Consider the following 22402-nt stretch of genomic DNA (forward strand, 5'->3'; position numbering starts at 1 on the left):
TTTTTTTATTTTTTTAATCACTTCAAAAAAATATAAACTTAATTTATGAACACTTAACTTCACAAGTTATAGTATATATTCATATTTTTTAACTTTTTAATAAGGAATAGCTATACTATAATTTTTATTATTATTACTTTTATCATTTATATCCGCTTTCTTAATTTTTCATTGTGTTAGAACTCTATATAGTTACATTCTCATAGATTATTTTTTTATTTTTTAATGTATATTTTATATTTTTTTATAGCATACATCCACATGGACTATTTCTTAATTTTTTTACGTAAGATAATTATACTACACTTTATTTTTTTTATAGCTTCCATCATATGGATTGTTTTTTAATTTTTCAATGTAAGATAATTATATATAGCTTATATTTACATGGATTGTTTCTTAACTTTTCGATGTGGAATAATTATACTACACTTCATATATTATTTTATAGTTTGCATCCATATGCATTGTTTTAAAACCTTTTAATGTTGGATATTAAAACCTCAAACATAATTTTTTTTTATATATTTTCTCATATTGACATGGAAGCCAACTCCTTGACCAAGTCAACTCCGAGACTAGATTTGATAAATATAATATACATAGTGCATTTTGTTTGTCGATAGCGCACCTCGAAAAAAAAAAGATTTTCATCTTTTTTACTCACCAATTGCTGATCTTTGAAGTTGGTGTGTTATATTATTAGTGCATAGTTCTGAGTAATTTTTATTTGTCATCTTAAATTTTTTAGTTTGTTTTTTTTTTTTTTTTTAAGTAGCACTATAAAAATAAAATTTTAAAGAAATAGCATGCAAATAACATGATTTGAGGAGTCACCTGGATTTTAAAGTTGTTTGTTTCATTTACAACTCTAATCAATCTAAAGCCGTGATATCTGCGATTCACGTTGAATTAAAATGCTAGAATCATTTCCTTCCGCTTTTCTTTTTTTATTTTTCTCTTCATCTTCTGAAACACCTTTTTTTTTCTTCTCATTTCTTTTCTTATTTCTCTCTTCCTCTTATCCTTCCTTAATTTCTCTCTCAATCTCTCCACAATGATAGTCTCCCTAGAAAAAAAAAGGAAAGAAAGGGGTTCTAGCATTTTAATTCAATATGAGTCAGCATGTGTCACCTACGACTTTGGATTGATTAGAGTTGTAGGTGAGACATGTGACTTTAGAATCTCAAGTAACATATGCATCTCTTCAAACTTTCTTATTTTTCCAGACAAGTTTTCAATTATGCTATTTCTCTAAAAAATTATTCTTATTGCGCTACTTTGGAAAACAAAATCCAAATTTTAAAATTCAAAGAAAGCATCAAACTTTCCCATGAAAGAAGAAACAAGGAAAGCCAAACAAACCATGAGCAAGTTTCTTATAACCTAATTAGGCATGGTGTCTGCGCGTTGCTGCGGGGTTTTTTTTTCGTTAACTAAGTTTGTTCTTGGAGGGAAATTGCTTAGGAGAAAGAAAGGGGTGATTATCAAACATAAACTTAATGGAATAGCAAGGAAAATGGTAGTTCTACAAAAATGGTTTGATTGTTGTAGTTTCAAAATCTACATGGAAGAGCTAGTTTGACATTCTTAGAATAAACAAAAAGCAAATAGTTATATGTTGAATTAAAGAGGTATGCTTGGAGGGCTTAGTTGGCAATGGTGGCGTAAATGATGATGTTGTGAAGTAGCAACCACATTGAAGAAATGCAAAAGGAGATAATAAGTTGTTAAAGAATCATCTCAACCCAATAGCTTAAGCTGTTAGGTGAGGTCCCAGAATATTATTTATATTATTCTCTAACACACTTCCTCAACTGAAAGCTCTTTGGACTTGAAACTTGCACAGGCCCACATTACCTTGTGCTTAATTTTTATCAAATAAATGGGGGTGGTGAGATTCGAACTCATAACCATTTGATTATCAAGGCTCTGATACCATGTTAAAGAATCATCTCAACCCAATAGCTTAAGCTATTAGGTGAGTTCTCAGGATATGATTTATATTATTTTCTAACATAAGTCGTATTGAGTCCTTGGAAAAAGATGGTGGAGCAGTTTCATAGCATAACCTGTGTAGTTAAATGCAGATGTAAGCAATTAAGTGGAATATAGTAGAGAATTAAACTACAATGAGATTGCTTTGAAGAAATTAAACTCTAATTTTCCAACCCATGTAAAAATCTTCTCTTATCTCCCATTTCTCTCTCACCTTGTTGGATATATGTGTATATGTGTGTGTATATAAAAAAAAAAAAAACAAGTTATGATTTAGCTTTTGTGTTAATTGGTGGCTAATACGCCACGTAACCCTCCCTTGCAATTGCTGCCAGCATAATCAATTGTGGGAGCAATTCATATCGGAATATCAAGTATTTTTCTCGATTTAATTTTTTTATTAAATTTTTATTAAATGGTGGCTAATAAACCATGCAACCCTCCCGTACACAATCACACAGTAATTTATAAGAATAGTTATAGTGTTTTCTCAAGGGATTTAGCTTTTGTGTTAATATAATAGAGTTGATTGAACAAGGAAGGCCGGATAATATATATTTTTTATTAACACGATGTCCAGGCCAGTTTATGCGTACCTCGACTAATCCTACGGGTCCTGAAATTAACAATCATGTAAGTCTCCAGTAATTATTATATTAGCAACTATATGGCTCGAACTTGATATGACATGAGAAGTAAAAGCTTTTATTACTAAAACACTTACCAGATAGTTAAGACGGGGCAACATATTAAAGAATAATACAAGGGTGAAATGAATTAATAAGAGGCTAATATAATGTCATTAACAGAAATTAGCAAAACAGCACAGCAGATACAATGGTTGTATTAATCATATACTACGAATTGACATCAACAAGAGTCAAAGAGAGGAGAAAGGAGAATTTTCAATTCCTGTCCCTCTCAGCAGCAAAACAGATGCTGTGCTTCTTTATACAACGCAACACCAAGAAATCCCACTGCTTATGTTCTTTATTGAATCTAGTGGATTCATATGATAGGTTTAACGACTGAAATTATCCAAACATGGCAGGATAATCACAAAACACACAGAGAACTATGAGGGTCTGTCTTGTCTCCCTTTTCAATCCCACCATTGATGCACAGCAACTCCCTCGTCTCTCAGTCTTCCATACAGTGCTACACATTCCCAATAAGCCCTCCTGCTCTTCTTCCTTTGCCCTTTCTGCCATTGGTTGTTGCACTCTAGAAACAATTCATCCACCAAACCAATTGTCTTCCTCTTCATCATCTCCTCTGCTACTTCTGCTTCTGCTTTCATCACAACGAACTCATCTTCCCTCACGTTCTTCATCAACCAATTTGAAACATCAGCAGGTGATGCCACCCTCCCAGGCACTCCCTCAGACAACATGTTTATGCTGTGAAACTCGAAGTCTTGATTTCTAGTTGGATAGTTTTCATTAAACCATAGCATTGCACCATTCTCCTCCTCCTGTGAGCCCGCATCAATGAAAAATCGACGCGAGAAACCTTCTAAAGAATCTCCCAACAAGTCAGGAAGATATTTGAATCCCTTCAAGTACATTCTAGATTTTTCCGGAGTCTTTCGTGGTGGCTCAAGCAGAATATCTTCCAAGCCTTGCAATGCCTCTTTCTTAGCATCTAATGCTAGCTGCAAAGGCCGCCTCTTTGCCACAGAACTCACTATCTGATTCACCAAACTCGTTTTCCTCATTGCCACGATGGTTGAGTCATATCGCCGAAGATACACAACTCTATAATTTGACATCTTCTGGAAAGCATTTGAGGGGTCATTGCTCAATTGAGCAACCAGAATGCCTCCAACTTTCACAATGCGATCTAAAAATTTTGCATCTTTAATGTGCAATGTCAACGCAAAATCAAATGTTGCATTCGGGAACAAGCTTTCTTCCTCCAAATCAGATTCTGATACGAAATCAATATCATTGACATTCAAGAGTCTTGAACTATCAACTACAGCCCCGACGCCGGAGAAAACAATGAGAGCTTTATCGCCCTTCTTGATAAGGCCCTCCTTGGCCAAATTTTGCAACAACAAATCGAAGAATTCAAGATCAATTGAAGCAGAGCCAGAGACGTCAAGATAATAACTTGATTTCAGTTCCCTTAAAATGGACCCCATAAATGGCAATGCAAGAATAATCATAACGAAAAACAACGAGCGAGACACAACACGCATTACTCGGGAATCAGGAAGCTTAAGCACCAAAATGATATCTGAATTTAAGCCAATCCCTCCATTGTGCAAATGCTTGATCTCATTTAGATCCTTGGTAGAAAACCCACTGGCTGATTCCATCCTTTTTCACCTTTCCACCTTAGTTTCTCACTCAAAACAATGAATTTAAATCCACAATGGAGTAAAATCTCGAGCTTTCTTCCTAAGTAGCAAAAGCCAACAACTTTGAATAAACACAAAGATTGATTCTTTGAAGGAAACGAAACCAGCACAACAAGAAAAGAATGATCATTAGCGAGTACAAAACCTGGAAGCTGTATGGTTTCCACCCACGAGGGCCACACGGTTACTTATAATTCTACACCAAAGTAGCAACAACTCCCTAATTCTCTCAATTTCCATGCTTTCTCTCTCTCTCTCTCTCTCTCTCTCTCTCTCTCTCTCTCTCTCTCTCTCTTATTTTCTCTCTCTTTTTCTTTTTTGTCTCACCAAACCCAGATCAGATCAGAACCAACCATTCACATTTCAGATTTCTAAAACCAACTCACCCAAATGTCGTTCAGAAATCTGAAATGTGAGATTACAAGGAGAGGGAAAGAGAGAGAGGTGTCAAATGTGAACAAGCTTTTGTCCTGTTGTTGGTGTGGCGTTAAGAGTGATGGGGACAAAGGTGGTTGTGTTGGTTTTATAGGGTTCGGGACGCAGAAATGATAGGCTAAATGTGTGATTGATGAGTTGTAGGATTTGATTTTCTTTGCTTCCATTAGTTTTTTTCAGAATGCCGTGTGAGAAAAGTGTCTTAATTGAGGAATCTTGGAATTAGGACTTGAATCTTGCTAGCTTACGTGTGTTTTGATAATTATGAGTAATCATCCATTACTATATTTGTGTATTTGCATGGGTTTTCGACTGTTCATTTTATAGTTTGCAGTTTGCACATCTCATGGTTTGCTTTTTATTGTTTCTCCAAACTGATACATGCTATGGAGATCCATGGGGATGTGTTTGCCTTGGAATTTAATATTATTTTAATTTTTTATTTTAATTTTTTTATGTATATTTTTAAATTATTTTGATATATTAATGTAAAAAATAATTTAATAAAAATAAATAAATATTATTTTGATGTATTTTTAAGTGAAAATTACTTTCAAAAACATCTTAGACCTTAATTAATGCGTTGAAGGGCTATTTTGTTTGCTTGTCTTTTATAATTAATAAACTTGGCACGACCTGGTAAGTTGATCCTGATCTAAAGACTTATCTAGATTGAGTTTTAATTTAAACCAGTTTTAATATTGACCTGGTTAAACTCGGGTAACCTAACATGTTAATCCGTGACCTGATTAACTTAGCTAAAACCTGGTCAAAACTGATAGACCATGTTTGGGGTTCTGTTTTCATTGGAGTTCAACAAAATTTAATTTTTTTAATTTAAAATTGTTTTTTATATTTTTTAATTGTTTTGATGTATTGATGTCAAAAATTATTTAAAGAAAATAAAAAAATATATAATTTTAATGTATTTTTTAGCGAAAAACACTTTGAAAAGTAATCATTATCACACTCTCAAACACTGCCTGAAAAACTTCAATTGAAGCGTAGAGGGCTATTTTGCTTGCTTGTCTTTAATAATTATTAAACTCAACACGACTTGGTAAGTTAAATTCTTACAAAACCCGATCCAAAGACTTATCTAGATTGAGTTTTAATTTAAACCAGTTTTAAAATTGAATTGATTAAATTTGAGTAACTTAACAAATTAATATGTGACTTGGTTAACTCGGTTAAAATTTGATCAAAACTTGTCTAAAATATTAAAACTAATAAATATTTGAAAAAAATCTAAAACAAAACCTTTTTGACAAAATAAGATATACCTAGATTGATTGGGTAACTTGTAAGTTGACTATTGTAAGGTACGAAGGCAACCAAGAGGGAGGATGAGGTGGTTGAAAATCATAGGTAATCCAATCCTCGAGGATGACCGTGAGAGTTTTAACTGCTTGCTTGCTTGCTTGATTTCTTTATGTAACCATAGAAACTTTTGACCTTGTAGTCTTGCAAGATCAACTTTTTCTATGCTTGATCATATAACCCTAGTAAAGTAACTATTGAATAGCTCTATCTGTTAATTTTTTGTTGGGTTATTTTGATAAACACCTGGTGTGCTTTATATACACCAGTTTCTAGCCATTAGTTCTCTTCCATGATTCTTGCCTTGATGACCTACAATTCTCAATCAGCTTGCCGATTCAATGACCTACAGTTCTCAATTAGCTTGCCGATTCAATGACCTACAGTTCTCAATTAGCTTACCAATTCAATCCTTCACAATCTCTGGATAGGCTTCTAATTTTTCTCATCTCCAATGGTGGCCCCGAGACTTTCCTTTTTAGTTGGTTTTGATCTTATAGTTGTTGGCGTGTACAATCTTCTTGTTTCCTTTTTCTCCTTGTTTTGTTCTTTGTTGTTGATCCAAACCTTGAATGTGTCCAGTTTGTTAGCATGCCTTCAGTGGCTTGATTAGGTTGAATGAAAAACAATTTTCTAGATTTTTTTCTATATCAGTGACATGTTGCCGTCGGGTTAAGTTTTTCTTGAACGTAGAAAACATGTTCAGATATTGCTAATATTGTTTTTAATGGAAGCAGATTTTAATTGAATGGGGGTTGACTTGATGTGATCCGGTTAATTGTGCATGTTCAAAAACAACTCGAACGACCCCGTAAAAACGTAGTTGGACTAAAACAATTTCAAAATGATATCTTTTTTTAATATTAAGATAATAACATATTGGATTGACTTGAGTCAACCCGAGTTAACATGTCAAATATATGACCAGGATTATGAGACTCAAAATAAATTATAAAACTCAATTTTTAATTAACTCATTGTTGAAGGATGAAACTGAAAAAAAAATTAACTAAAACAAATGACCTGAATTAACCTGTCAAACTCGCGACTTAGGTTATAAGACCGAGATAATCTCATAAAAAGAAAATTAAAACAAATTATGAAGTTCAATTCTCAATCAATCTAGTATTGAAGGATGAGACTAAAAAAAATCAGTTAAAAAAACATAAAAAATAACTCAAGTCAATCTTTCAAACTCATAACCTGGATCATGAGACCGAGATAATCTCATAAAAAAATAAAAACAACATGATTTAACCCAGATTAACTTACCAAATTTGTGACCTTGGTCATGAGACCGAGATAACCCCATAAAGAGTAAATCAAAATAAATTATGAAGCTCTATTTCCAATCAATTATGTCGGGCCCAATGTTGAACGATGAAATTTGTAAAAAAATTAATTAAAAAAATAACACAAAAAATGAGTCAAATCAATATTGGTTAACCCGTTAAGCATTATCCTTAGTTATAAGGTCGGGATAACCTCATAAAAATCAAACCAAAATAAATCACGAAATCTAATTTTCAATCAAATACAATATTAGATTATGAAATTAAAAAAAAATTCAATTAAAAAAAAAATATGAGTCAACACGATTAACCTATCATACCTGCAACCCGGGTCATAAGAAGGGGACAACCCAATAAAAAACAAATCAAATACTGAAGGACATGAGACCATAATAACCTATTAGAAAAAAAAAAGAAAAAAAATAGACCTAATTTAACCGGGGTTAAAATATCAAAACTCGCGACCCTGACAATGAGACCAAGATATTCTAATAGAAAACAAGTCAAAACAAATTATGAAACTCTATCCTTAACTGAACTAATATTAAATGATAAAATTAAACAAAAATTCCAATTAAAAAAAACAAAAACAACCTAAGTTAACTCAGGTGAACTCGTTAAGTACTATTTTCAGGTCATGAGACTAGAATAACCTAATAGAAAACAAATAAAATAAATCATGAAATTTAATTTTCAATTAATCCAATATTAAATGATGAAATTTAAAAAAAAAGTTAAATAAGAAAAAAAAACACCTTAACCAACCAGTTTAACTCATCAAACCAGCAATCCGTATCAACCAGCAATCCGTGTCATGAGAGTGAGATAATCCAATAAAAAAAATAATATTAAATGATAAAATTATATAAAAATACATCGATAAAAAAAATCAAAGTTATATAAAAAAAAAAAAAACAAAGACATGTTTTTTACAGCCACACCAAAACATTTGGCAAAAATACTATTTATTGTTACAGTAATTTCCTCAAATGTTTTATTGTTAATGTTAATTAATAATTATAAATGATAATATTAATTGAGAAAATATATGCTGCCAAGTTTTATTTACTAATATCATGCGCATAGTTATTAAATTTGGTTTGGCATGATGATGGGTTAGCTAATGACAATGACTGGTTGACTGAAAACCTTGTTTGAGTTTATTTTTTTTTTTAAGAATTAAAATAAATATTGATTTGATAACTTGTCGGCCAATCATAATTCGTCATATTAAGATAAGATCTATGCGGGTCAATTACTATAATTTTCTTAAAAGAATTATATCCAAAACTATAATTTCAAGTTTTTTTTTCTTAAAATCTTTTCAAAACAACGTCGTTTAAAATGAATCTAAGTTACTCATTAAATCACTTATTAACCAAACAAACCGGCAGTCCAAGCTCCGGGCCAAGCCAGCCCCTAGTCCGGCAATGTATAGCAAGCAGCGGCACCGTACTGTATTTAAGGCTGTGTTTGTTTTTTAAAAACTGGTTTTCAGGAAATTATTTTCTGAACTTTTCTGTATTTGTTTGTCATTATAAAAATTAGTCAACAGAAAACACTTTCTGATTAAAGAAAAATTTGGCTTGGTTTCCAGGAAAGTGTTTTTTTTTTTTATTTTGGACGGAAAACACTTTCCGGAAGTTGTGAAAAATTTAGAAATATCATATTATTTGCTAATTATATCAAATTTGATCCTCAAACTTTTGATTGTTATATATATTTTGTTTTGAATATTTATTTTTCAATTTCATCCCTTAGAATTTAATTTTTATATTAATTTTGGTCCTTATTTTTATAATTGTTATTTAATTTTTCCTTATCATTTTTTAATTGAAATTTTTTATCTATCAAATTTGGTCCTTATTCTTTTGATTGCTACTTATTTTATTTGAAATAATTTATGAAATGTTAATTATTATTATTTTAATTTTTTCATCTTTCAATTTTTGTATTTTAGATTTGATCTCTATTATTTTGATTATTATTTATTTTATTTGAGATAATTTATAAATTTATATTTTAATTTTATTCTCATCCAACTTTTTAATTTGTAAGATTTGTTCCTCATTATTTTAATAAATTTGAAAAAAATAAAACATTAATAAGTTATTTTTCAGCTCATTTTCCATAACATAACCAAACACTAGGAAGTGTTTTTCAACTTAGTTTTCATTACACTACCAAACATTAAAAAATATTTTATTTTCTCGGAATTCATTTTTTCAGAAATTACTTTTAAAAAAAAAAACTTTTCAATAAAAAAAAGGGGGTTAAATAAAACTGTAAATGACAAGAAAAGCAAAGCAATTTGACAGAAACACAATCATGGGAGTGGAGTAGCAGGTGATCAGACCTGGAACTGGTCCCAAAACCAACTGTTGGTCAAAACATCACCGTTCACTGCACTGGTTCTTGTTAGCTACCTAACTCCCTTCCTTCTACGGACAAAACTCTTTTTTTTATTTTTATTTTACTTATTCTGATTTGCAGGTTAAGTCAGAATTTTATTGCTTTGTTTGGTTACTAAGAAAGTGCATGAAAAAATAGATATTTGAGATTCTAAATTTATGAAAGTTTTGTTTTTTTAATATGGGTTCATGAGATTGTTATTGGGTGTCTTTTAATTCACTAAATTGTTAGGTTAGGTGTTGTAATTTAGGGTTTTTTTCAGGTGGTTTCACTTGAGCGATAGATAATTTTTAATCTTTTTTGTTGGGGGAGAGGGGGGTGAGTAGACAAGCTTGGAGAGTGAAATGGCTTAATAGTTACTGGTGAAAGAATTGGGATAAGTGTTATTATAATATAAGGGTTTTTTTTTTTCTTGAGTTGGGTTTTGTTTTTTTTATTTTATTAATATAGTATCGGACTAATTTGTGTATATCTCGATTAATCCTATAAATTTTAAAATTAATGACTCCTATAAATTTTAAAATTAACGACTATATAAATCTTTAATAGTATTGAGAAGACTCGAACTCATGAATAAAAAACTAATGTTGGGTGTTCTTTTTTTATAGGAAAAAATCGTGATCTCTAGCAGACGTTTTGGAGATGAGAAGGGTTTTTCTTGAATTGTTTTAATGTAATTGGAAAATTTTGTCATGCTTTTATTTATGTGATTGGAAAAAATAGACAAAGTTAATTGTTTTCTAGAATTCTTTCATTGTAAAAGTTATTGGAAAATGTAGCCGTGGGTTTTTAACTCAAAAAATTATTTTGAAATTATTTTAATCTAAAAATATTTTTAAAATCTTAAAAAATCAATTTCTGAATTTTAATTTGCTCTAATTTGGTATAAAAAAAACACAAAATGAACTTAAAAGATTTTCTCAACCTCATTGGTTTTTTTAGTAAAATGAAGGGTTAAAAAATACCACATTAAACTTCCTTTTTGAGGAAAACTCTTAGACACAAGAAGAAGTTGTTTTATTATTATAATGTTGGACAATCAAGAATTTCATCTCTCTAATTTTAAAGGGTGCAACTCAACTAGTCAGATCCTGAATTTGCTCTCTAAAAATCACCAGTTCGAGTCTTACAAACCTCAGGATCACTAGAGATTTACATGATCATTAATTTCAGGGTCCGTGGGATTAATCAAGTTACACGCAAGTTAGTTCGGACACCCATGTTATAAATAAATAAAAAAACTTCTTCTCGCTTATCTTGTTTTCTAGTAATATTATCTCTTGTATGTCAAATAAAAAAATTAAATAAAAAGAAAATGAAGGTTTGGGCTGAAGGGGAAAAAACATTATTTGAAAAAAAAATTGAAGGAAAAATACCTCAAAAGCCGCTAATTCCTCGAAAGCTTGTTTTTCCTCAAATTCAATTTAAGTCCATTTACTTGGACAGGATCAAGGAGTGTCTGATTTAACGGTCAACAGCATGTAGACAGAGTCTTTCTTATAGAACCCACAAATAAATATTTCTGTAAGTAGCATCAAGTCCCCACTCTAAACTTTCAAAAAAAAAAATTTGTAACATTAATATTATATTTATTTTGTGTTTTAAAAGTGTATTTAAAAAAAAAAAAATTTTATTTAAAAAAAATCTTTACTTAATTTTTTATTTTTTTATATTATTTTAATATATTGATATAAAAAGTTTTTTTTAAAAATAATAATTTTAATACATGAAAAAAAACACATTAAAAACAAGAAATTAAAAAGTCAAAGTGGAACCAAGAGTGCCAAAAAGTCCCAAAAGCCACCTTTGAACAAGCAAACACCTAGAATTTAGTCTCTTTTACAGCACAGTCAACATGTGGCATGGTGAGGTGAGATGGCTGCGTGAAGCTAAGAAGGACTCCTTCCCTCTCATTAATTGAACTCTTAGTTAATTTGATCATCAGGTTTTGTAAATTCCATATAATTCAACAAGTGACCACTTGTAAAGTTGAAAGGTATTACAACGTTCGAAGCGCCAGTCTGCAGAGGCTGCCATTAACAGTCACACCTTTGAACAGGAAAACACGCGCACCTAGTCCTTCTAACAACACTAACCCAAGTCAACATGTGAACGGAGATTGCCGCGTCCAGCTTTCATGAAGGTCGTCTAGTCTCTGTATAAATATGGATGGATTATGGTCTTAACACTCGTCAACACACCATTTTTTATCTCTCCTTCCTCTCTTCTATATTCACTCTGTTCATTTCTCCATCAATCTCGATTATTAATTCAACTCTTTCTTTGATCATCAGCTCTTGAAAGTCCCATTAGAAACTATATCATGGGTTTGAAAGGTTTTGCTGAGGGTGGTATTGCCTCCATCATTGCCGGGGCTTCCACTCACCCTTTAGATTTAATCAAGGTCCGTATGCAACTTCAAGGTGAATCCCACGTCCCAAATCCATCCTCCGTGCAATCCTATCGCCCTGCTTTTGCATTGAGCTCTACGGCCAACATCTCCTTACCGACCACCTTAGAACCCCCTCCTCCACCCCGTGTGGGACCCCTTTCCATTGGTGTCCGTATCATCCAATCCGAGGGTGCTGCCGCTCTTTTTTCTGGTGTCTCCGCTACCATCCTCCGCCAAACCTTATACTCCACCACCCGTATGGGCCTTTATGATGTCCTCAAACATAAATGGACGGATCCAGATACTAATACCATGCCACTTGTACGTAAGATCGTGGCTGGACTAATCTCCGGTGCTGTTGGGGCTGCTGTTGGTAACCCTGCTGATGTAGCCATGGTCCGTATGCAGGCTGATGGACGTCTCCCGATTGAACAGCGTAGAAACTACAAGAGTGTTGTCGATGCCTTAAGTCAAATGTCAAAGCAGGAGGGTGTCGCTAGCCTGTGGCGGGGTTCAAGTCTTACAGTCAACCGTGCGATGATTGTGACGGCGTCACAGCTTGCATCATATGATCAAGCCAAGGAGATGATCTTGGAGAAGGGTTTGATGAGTGATGGGATCGGCACCCATGTTTCAGCAAGTTTTTTGGCTGGTTTTGTGGCTTCCGTTGCTTCAAACCCTATTGATGTGATAAAGACTAGAGTTATGAACATGAAGGTTGAGCCCGGGGTTGAACCACCTTATAAGGGTGCATTCGATTGTGCAATGAAGACTATCAAGGCAGAGGGTCCTATGGCCTTGTATAAGGGCTTTATCCCTACAATTTCAAGGCAAGGACCTTTCACTGTTGTGCTATTTGTCACATTAGAGCAAGTTCGGAAATTACTTAAAGATTTCTGATCAATTATTATAACGATGAAAATAGATTAAGGAAGGCAGTAGAACAAGCACTCAAGCTTGTATATTCATTGATTTACTTGTTCAACTTTGATTACATGTTGGAAGCAATATAATTTTTCGCCCTTCATTATTTGTTTAATTAAGAGTGTGGTTGAACATTCATGGATGAACAATGGCCACTACAGTTATCCAATACTATTATTCCTCATGCGGTGATGATCAGTGGTGAAATATACTGAAAATTACAATAAGCTAGTCTGATTTAGAGATCATACTCAAGTATGAAAATCTTTCTTATTTTTCTCTTCCTAATATTTGTATTCAGCTGTCCAGATTTTAAAGACAGAATGTACAATGTCAAATGTTCTTCCTGGTTTGAAAACCACTCCCCTCTTCTTAAGCCTCTTGGGTCCTGGGCTCCTGGCGGAAAACTTGCTGGACCTTGGCAGGCACAAGCCCTAGCATCCATTGGAGCAAAATCGAGCCTCAACAGCTTTCGAATCGAGGGTGCGAGGACTTGAAAACTAAGCTCCAAGTTGGGCCATAACAGTAACACATGGCACAGCAAGATGCTAGCATGAATGAAGTTCATCATAGCTTAGGATGTAAGGAGAGAAATATATGATAATCCCAGATGGAATCATAATTAGATCTTAGGCTCATTATACAGCTTGCCAAAAATGATGTCCCAACAAGCTCAATCATTCGTTTTCACCCTCCAATGCAGACGTGATATGCCCAGATGCCATATGATCTTCATGGTTTTAGCATCTCATCAGCCATTTTGGTGGACCAAACTCCCTTCTACAGCAAGTTTTCATTAGCAGCATGAGCTTGAAAAACTCAACCACCATGGTTTGAACAATGATGCTGCATTATATCTTTGCTGCACGTGAATCAATATGCCAAAGCGCTCATTATTGGTGGGGTGATTCTACAGCCACAATCACATTTCTTTTCTGTTAGTTTTCAAACCAAAACTCAGAGTTATCTTGCGGATGTGGCCACTAATCCTATTAATATTAAAAAGTAAATGCAATCTTAAGTAATATTATGTTTTTTTTTTGGGAAGATTAAGTAATATTATGTTGCCATACATTATGTAAGTCATATTATGTCATCACATATTTTTATTCAATTATAAAAATGCATCTAATAAATTAATTCAAAAAATTTAAAATTTAAAATCTCGTGTAAATTTTTAAATTAGAATGAAAAAGAAACTATTATAATTAAAAGCTGTTCAATCATGTCATATTATAATAATATAATTGAACTGATGAAATCTAATCAGATAAACATAGAAGAATAAAAAATAAAATGGTATTATTTTAATAAAAATAATTGATCTGATATAAAAATTTTAAATATTTATTTATTAAAAATTAACTCAGTATTTGTAAACTTTATTATTCTATTTCTTACCAACTTTATCTATAATCTTGTAATGACGAAACATGATATCATGGAAAGGATCACCCACTAAATAGGAGATCAAAATTTTTATCATAGAAAATGTTGATTTTTATTTTAAAAAAAAACATCAAAATATATATATATAAAACAACAATACATTAAAAATATTAAAAAATACAATTTAAAAAACACCAATTTAAAACTTTTTCACATCCAACACAGTTTTAAAACCTATCTCAACATAAATTTTTTAAAAAAAAAACAAACAAATGGCCTCAAAACTCAGCAGTTGATGATTATTGTACTCAAACTAGATGAGGTTGGACAGCAATAATTTCTATTGAAAAATCCCCTTCAAACTCCTGCAACTTCTGGCCATGAAATCTGCAGCTCATCTTGCTAGGCCTCTTGACACAGCGCCTGCTACCTAGCCATGAACCTATTCTCTTCCCAGATGAGCTGATTGCCTTTCACCGACGAGAGTTAAGAAATCCGACCATGCTTGGTCAAGTTACTTTATTTCTCCTCCGCCAATTATCACGGCAGCTAAAGTTTTCAAGGCCTGCGGTGGAAAAAGGTTGCCTCTCACAGTCGAATGCTAAATTATTCCGTTTGTCGGACACTTAACAATGAAGACTCAAGGTGAGAGGAGGCAGGGTGGGTTACAAAGCACTAGATTTACGTATAATATAATCTTTATTTTCTTTTTTAAAACTTTTTCTATTATCTTTATCAAGGCTTTTTGCTTAAAAAATTCAATATATTTATGTGTAGAACTTCTTTATCGTCCACTAGAGAACATCAATATCATACAGAGCCCGTCGTGCCCGTTTTATCTCCACTAATCATCACTTTCAAAAGCCACATTTGCCTCTAATTACATCACTAAAGTTACTCGGTTTTGCTTTAATTTTAGGTAAATATATGGATCAAGTGCATTACAACATTGTATTGACTCATTACAACATTTTATATGCACACACGCGCACAATGTTTACTCGAATCAACGAGTAACTGTTTCGAGGATGGTGGAAGTTGTTTTTTAGAGTATTTTTTTCTTGAAAATATATCAAAATAATATTTTTTTTTATTTTTTAAAATTTATTTTTAATATCAGCACATCAAAACGATCTAAAAAACTAATTTAAAAATCAAAAAATCAAAAAATTTTAAAAATATAATTGGACCGTAAAACCAAACAGGTCTAAAAAATATTTTTAAAAAGTAAATTCTAACTACTATCAATGTTTACTCAAAAAGTAAATTCTAACTACTATCAATGTTTACTCAAATTAATGAGTGTTTGTTTACAATGTAATGTAATAGAGATTACGTTTCAGAATATTTTTTAGTTTGAAATATATTAAAATAATATATATATTAAAAAAATTTAAAAATACAGTCGACTCGTAATACCAAACACGGGATCTTAAAAAAATACTTTTAGAAAGTAAATTGCCAAAAACTCAGGGATGCGTGGGACCATATTTTAATATTTAGGGCATAAAGTTGATACTACTTTATTTTCCCATGAGGGTGGGGGAACAAGGAAAGTTATGATCAATACTTGAAATATAAACCATTGGGACTGTGTTTGTTTCTTTAGGTCATAAACAAATAGACTCTATAAAAAGAGTATACCTTTACAAAATTATATGTTTAAATTGGTTTAATATCATATTTTATCCGTAAATTATTAGAATTATGGTAAAATAAATATATTCTTAAACTATTTTTTTATGGGCAAATTAATTAAGTCATTTTGTTATATTGAACATTTACAGCTAAAACTAATGGTAAAACTTTGACTATCAACTAAAATGCTTATATAGAGCATTTTTTTACGATAAAAGCTGATAAAAGACTTTAATTTACACAAGAAATAATAATTCAAAAATAAAATTTATCAAATTAATAATTCATGTTTTATTACAATTCCTTATAAATACACCAGACTAGATATAAGGTTGAAACTGATCCATATATCTTGATAATTAAAAAAAAAAAATAGACCGATATAGTTTATTTAACTTATATAATAAGGCCTTGTGACAATGTATAGTTTAATTTAAAAGGAGAAAAATGTATATAGAAATTCTTATCTTGACAATTTCTACGTGATTAACATGGATTTTTTTTTTTTGAATTCGAGGAAACCTCACCCCCCCTGAAAGTACATTTTGTGGGCTCAGGTGAGCGAGTAAAACCCCGGCTGTCCCAAGTTCTTACAAGAGATGCACGCCCTGACTCGAACTCGAGACCTGCTGTGCAGATCTCAAGCCCTTTGTCATCACGCTATGCTCTTTGGTAATTATTTCATATTTGCTCACTCCTAAAATATGAAAGATTATTAATATGATAATTCTTTTTAACAGTACATTTGTTTTTGCATTTAAAATCTATTTTTAAAAAGAAATAATTTTTTTATTGTTTTAAATTATTTTTTTTTGTATTTTCAAATTGATTTGACGTGTTGATGTAAGAAAAAGTTAAAGATATTTTTTTTTATGCATTTCCCATCAAAAACCGTTTTGAAAAACAATCGTTCCTGCAATACCTAACGAGCGATAAAAAATTATGTGAAAAAAAAAGTGTAATACAAGCAATTGATTTAATTATTATTATTATATAATTTAGAGGCAAAATTAAGCTGAGTGGAATCCCCTTATATCCTGGCACCATCTGATGAGAAATTTGGAGCATATATGATTGCCTCAAAAAGGGAAGGCCTTATGATGATTTGATTAAATATAAGTTATCCCTATGATTCTTGTTCCCTCCACTCCAAGCAACATTGTACTAAGCCATGGGTTTTCCTATCCATAATTTATAAAATAATTCATAGATTATTGATTTTTGTTATTATATAGGCTTTCTTTTTACATGGGTGCTCTCCTTTTTTTATTATTATTATTATTATTTTTAATTATTTTATTAGCCATTAGTAGAGAGGATAATTATGAGGAATGGCACATGTTAATGTCTACATGATTCAAGGTTGTTTATTATCATTATTGGAATAAAAGCAATCATTTCAGCAAGGAAGGCAACAGGGAAAGGCCTGGTGTGGCCCAGCCCAAATTGGGCCCACCTTTTTATTGAAATGGATGTTAGGCCCATGATAAAAGTCCATTCCATGCTCTGACTGGGGGCCCATGGTTCCTTGGAAAAATAAAAATCTAAGAAAGAAAATAGCGAGGAGACAATATAATAAAAAAGTAAAGAGATATTTCCACTAGCAAGAAACTGATCACAGTAGCTTCCCATGAATGCCTATTATTATTGTTGTTTTTGTTTGAAGAGGGCCCGATGCCTAATAGTGTGCTGCGTGGCTTCTAATTGAGTTATGTTACTAGTATTTTTGTTTTTGTATTTAAAAAATATTTTTAATTTTAAATCAATATTTTTTATAATTCTAGATTGTTTTGATATTTTTATGTAAAAAATAAAATTTAAAAACTATATATATATATATATATATATATATATATAATATTTATGCATTTACAATAAAAAATCGTTTTGAAAAGCAACCACTTCAACATGGAGCGTTTAGAAAAACGGGTCAACCCGTATTTTCAAAAAAATTAAATTTTTTGTTTGTAAAAAATTAATTTTTTTGTATGTTTTGGATCGTTTTGATGTGCTAATCTCAAAAATACTTTTTTAAAAATAAAAAATATATCATTTTAATGTATTTCGGTATGAAAAGCACTTTGAAAAGCAATCACATTCCCAAACATACATTTTTTGTTTGATATTGCAGTACTTTTTAATTTTTAAAGTATTGTTTATTTAAAAAATTATTAAATTGATATTTTAAGTGTTTTTTAATAATTTTAATGTATTGATATTAAAAATTAAAAATTAAAAAAATATTATTTTTATAAATTTTCAATTAAAAACACTATTAAAAAATATCCCAAACAATAATACTATCCACAAAAGGTATAAAAGTTTATTTTAATTGGTGTGAGCGAGTATATTCCTGTGAATATTTTGTATTTGATAAGGACAAGAGATGAAATCAACCAATCTCACTAAATAAAAATGTTACACCTTGGAATTCTGCCTATTTGTTAAGTCCCATTCTCCACTTATTAATTTATTTGTAACATCCCATGAATTTACAATTCATGTAATAATTCACAATATAAATTGGTTATTTTTCTTTCAATGTTGAAATGTCATTACTTCAACATAAAATATAGTTGTTAATTAGTTAACTATCAAAGAACATAAAGAAATTACATTATCTAAATGAAAAGATCTATAGATTGGGGATCATCTAGAAATGAAATGTCATATTTGAAAAAAGGTTTCATGACCGATATATGTATATTTGTTAAATTCTATCTGATTTAACAGGTTATTTCATATAAAAAATTGATACTCAAAGATGGACTCGGACTAGATTTTTAATTGAACTGGATTAAATTTTAACTCGATTAAAATTGACTGACTTAGTCAAATTTTTAATAATTTAATTGACTTAGCCAAATATAACTAATCTAGTCAGGAGTTTTGTTAGCCATGGAAATATTTTTGATGAAAAGTGAAAGGAAACGAACTAACCTTTTGTTATGTTTTTTACTAATAATACCACTGATAAAATCATGAAAAAACTTCATATAAAAAGTTTAGATTTAATGACTTGACTATCCTACAAAATTAAGTTCCCTAAGAAACAAGAAATTCTTTTATGCTTCAGTTAATATATGCATATAGAGTTTAAGTAAATCTTTGGTTGAGAAATTCAAACCGTATATGCACAAACACCGAAAAATCCTAGCCGTCCAGGCTAGCCCAAATAGTTGGATTTTTTTTTCAAATCGTAGAAAAATCTCATTTCATTTCATTTCTTTTCTTTTCTTTTTATTATCACTTTATATCAAACTATAACTAAAAGGACTCATTCTTTTACTGTGGACTGCACAATGCAATTCACATAAAAGATGAGTTTTTTTTTTTTATGTTTTTAGAGTTTTTTTTTTAATAATTTTTTTTGTTAATGTTAAATTTTTTTATTGAGGTATCAGACTTTCATGACACGGATCCCAGATTTAATAGTTTAACATGGTTTGACGAGTTAACCCATAAATTTTTTTTTGCTTTTTTTTCTTTTTAATTAATTTATTTCGTTTACTTTAGTTTGTTAATGTTAAATTTCTTTCCATTTAGTAAAAGATGAGCTGTTTTTTTTTTTTTACACTTTTAGAGTTTTTTTTTTTTGCTTTTTTTGTTTTTTTTCTTTTAATAATTTTTTTTTGTTAATGTTAAATTTTTTTTATTCAGTTATCAGACTTTCATGACACGGATCTCGGGTTTAACAGGTTAACATGGTTTGACGAGTTAACCCAGAAATTTTTTTTTTGTTTTTTTTTCTTTTTAATTAAATTTTTTTGTTTACTTTAGTTTGTTAATGTTAAATTTCTTTTTATTTAGTTATTAGACTTTCATGACACATATTTCAGGTTTCACGGGTTAACCTAGTTTCACGGGCTGTCAAATTTTATTTTTTTTATAATTTTTTTTATTTAATTTAGTTTGTTAATATTAATTTTTTTATTTAGTTATCAAACTTTCATGACACGGATCCCAGGTTTAACGGGTTAACCTGGTTTGACGAGTTAACCCGAATTTTTTTTCTTTTTAATTAATTTTTTTTGTTTAGTTTAGTTTGTTAATTGACAACAAACTAAAACTGCTCAGTGTTTCACTATGCAAGTCCACAGTGAAATGCTGAGTTGTCTTCTTTTTTTTTTTTTCTTTTTTTTTGTTTTCTAGCCTTTATGGGTTTTTTTTAGTTTTTTTCTTTGTGTTTTTTTCTTTTAATGAATTTTTTTTATTTAATTTTTTTTGTTAATGTTAATTTTTTTATTTAGTTATCAAATTTTCATGACACGGATCCCGGGTTTGACGAGTTAACCTGAATTTTTTTTTTTTTTTCTTTTTAATTAATTGTAACATATACTAAAAGGAATTAGTGTTTTATTGTGGACTGCACAGTGCAGTCCACAGTAAAACACTGATGCTTTAGGTTTTTTTTTTTAAGTTGTCACATTTTTTTTAGTTTTTTTATGTCTTTCGGGATTTTTTTTGCTTATTTCTTTGTTTTTTTCTTTTAACAAATTTTTTTATTTAATTTAATTTAGTTTATTAATATTAAATTTTTTTTATTTAGTTATCAGACTTTCATGACACGTTTTCCGGATTTAATGGGTTAACCTGGTTTGACGTGTTAACCAAGAATTTTTTTTTTTGCTTTTTAATTAATTTTTTTCATTTAGTTTAGTTTGTTAATACTAATTTTTTTTCTATTTAGTTATCAAACTTTCATGACACATATCCCGAGTTTCACGAGTTAACCTGGTTTCACGGGTGAACCCAGTTAATTATGGGTTGACCGTCAATTTTTTTTGTTTTTTTATTTTCATAAATTGTTTTTGTTTAATTTAGTTTGTTAATGTTAAATTTTTTTTATTTAGTTATCAGACTTTCATGACACAGATCCTGGGTTTAACGGGTTAACATGGTTTGACGAGTTAACCCGGATTTTTTTTTTTCATTTTAATTAATTTTTTTTGTTTGGTTCAGTTTCTTAATTTTCACTTTTTTTTATTTAGTTACCAGACATTCATGACACGAATCCCGGGTTTAACGGGTTAACCTAATTTGACGAGTTAACCTATAATTTTTTTTTTGCTTTTTTTTCTTTTTAATTTTTTTTCGTTTAGTTTAGTTTGTTAATGTTAAATTTCTTTCTATTTAGTTTTTTTTTTCTTCTTAGAGGTTTTTTTTCTTTTATTTTTTTCTTTTTAATTAATTTTATTTAATTAATTTAGTTTATTAATATTAAAATTTTTTCTAAGTAGTTCTCGACTGATACCTTTAGTTTTTATTTTTGTTTTTTTGTTGTTTTTATGCCTTTAACTGTGGACTGCACAGTGCAATCCATAGTGAAAAGGCTTATGCCTTTTGTTTTTTTTTTTTAATTAAATGTTTTTAATTTAAATTGTTAATGTTAAATTTTTTTCTATTTAGTTATCAAACTTTTATGACACGGATTCCGGATTTGACAGGCTAACCTGGTTTGACAAGTTAGCCCAGTTAATTCTGGGTTAACCCATTAATTTGTTTTTTCCTTTTTAATTATCAAACTTTCACGATGCAAATTCAAGGTATGACGGATCAACCTGATTTGAAGGGTTAACACAGTTAATTCATATTTTTTTTCCTTTTCTTCATTAGTTTTTTTCTTGCTGTTGGTTTTTTTTCTTTGTTTTTTTCTTTTTAACTAATATATTTAATTATTGAACTTTTATGACACGACCTTGCAGTCAGACACACGTCCAATGCTATTGACTCTGGTATTGCAGTCCAAACACTTTTATGCTAAGGGTTAACCCAAGTTTAATGTTATTATTAATATTATAAATATTACTTTTGGGTCAAGCGTTGCAACCAAACCTAAGACTTTTGGGTATAACTTTACAAAAAAACCTAACACTTTTAGATCTTAATTTTTTTTAAAATGCAAAAAATAATTGACCCGCGACATCGCGCGGGGCATGTAACTAGTAATTTCCTTAAACGACACGGGTTCGAGTCCAAAATTTGGACCTCCTAGTAATATAAAAGGTTGCTATTTAAATTATATAAACCACCAACACAATACTTTCCCCTGGCTTTATAGTTACGTGGCATTTCATGATCTTAAGCTCAAAAAAATTATCTTAAAGAAAAAAAAAAAAAAAGGGTCCAACGAGAGAGAGAGAGAGAGAGGAGGGGTGTGCTAGACTGCTAGTGTTCCTCCATCAACGGTAAATAAATAACTAATGTTAGGTTAGCTTAACCAAGGACACAGGTCAA

The 22402-nt window shown here is 30.5% G+C and overlaps 2 protein-coding genes across 2 annotated transcripts; one reads left to right on the plus strand and one right to left on the minus strand.

Annotated features, from left to right (window-relative positions):
- Nucleotides 1–2755: 2755 nt before the first annotated feature.
- On the minus strand, nucleotides 2756–5157 carry LOC7472538 (uncharacterized). The gene is made up of 2 exons (XM_002323918.4): nucleotides 4509–5157; nucleotides 2756–4403 (listed from the first exon to the last, which is right to left on the minus strand). Exon 2 carries the CDS (start codon nucleotides 4319–4321, stop codon nucleotides 3101–3103), a length of 1221 nt encoding a protein of 406 aa, XP_002323954.2. The 5' UTR covers nucleotides 4322–4403; nucleotides 4509–5157; the 3' UTR covers nucleotides 2756–3100.
- A 6856-nt stretch (nucleotides 5158–12013) lies between these two features.
- LOC7496592 (mitochondrial uncoupling protein 5) lies at nucleotides 12014–13276 on the plus strand. The gene has a single exon (XM_002323705.4). The coding sequence runs from the start codon at nucleotides 12146–12148 to the stop codon at nucleotides 13112–13114; it is 969 nt and encodes a 322-aa protein (XP_002323741.1). The 5' UTR covers nucleotides 12014–12145; the 3' UTR covers nucleotides 13115–13276.
- The last annotated feature ends 9126 nt before the right edge of the window (nucleotides 13277–22402 follow it).

The sequence above is a fragment of the Populus trichocarpa genome, chromosome 17 (assembly GCF_000002775.5).
Source record: "Populus trichocarpa isolate Nisqually-1 chromosome 17, P.trichocarpa_v4.1, whole genome shotgun sequence".
Classification (NCBI taxonomy): Eukaryota; Viridiplantae; Streptophyta; class Magnoliopsida; order Malpighiales; family Salicaceae; genus Populus; species Populus trichocarpa.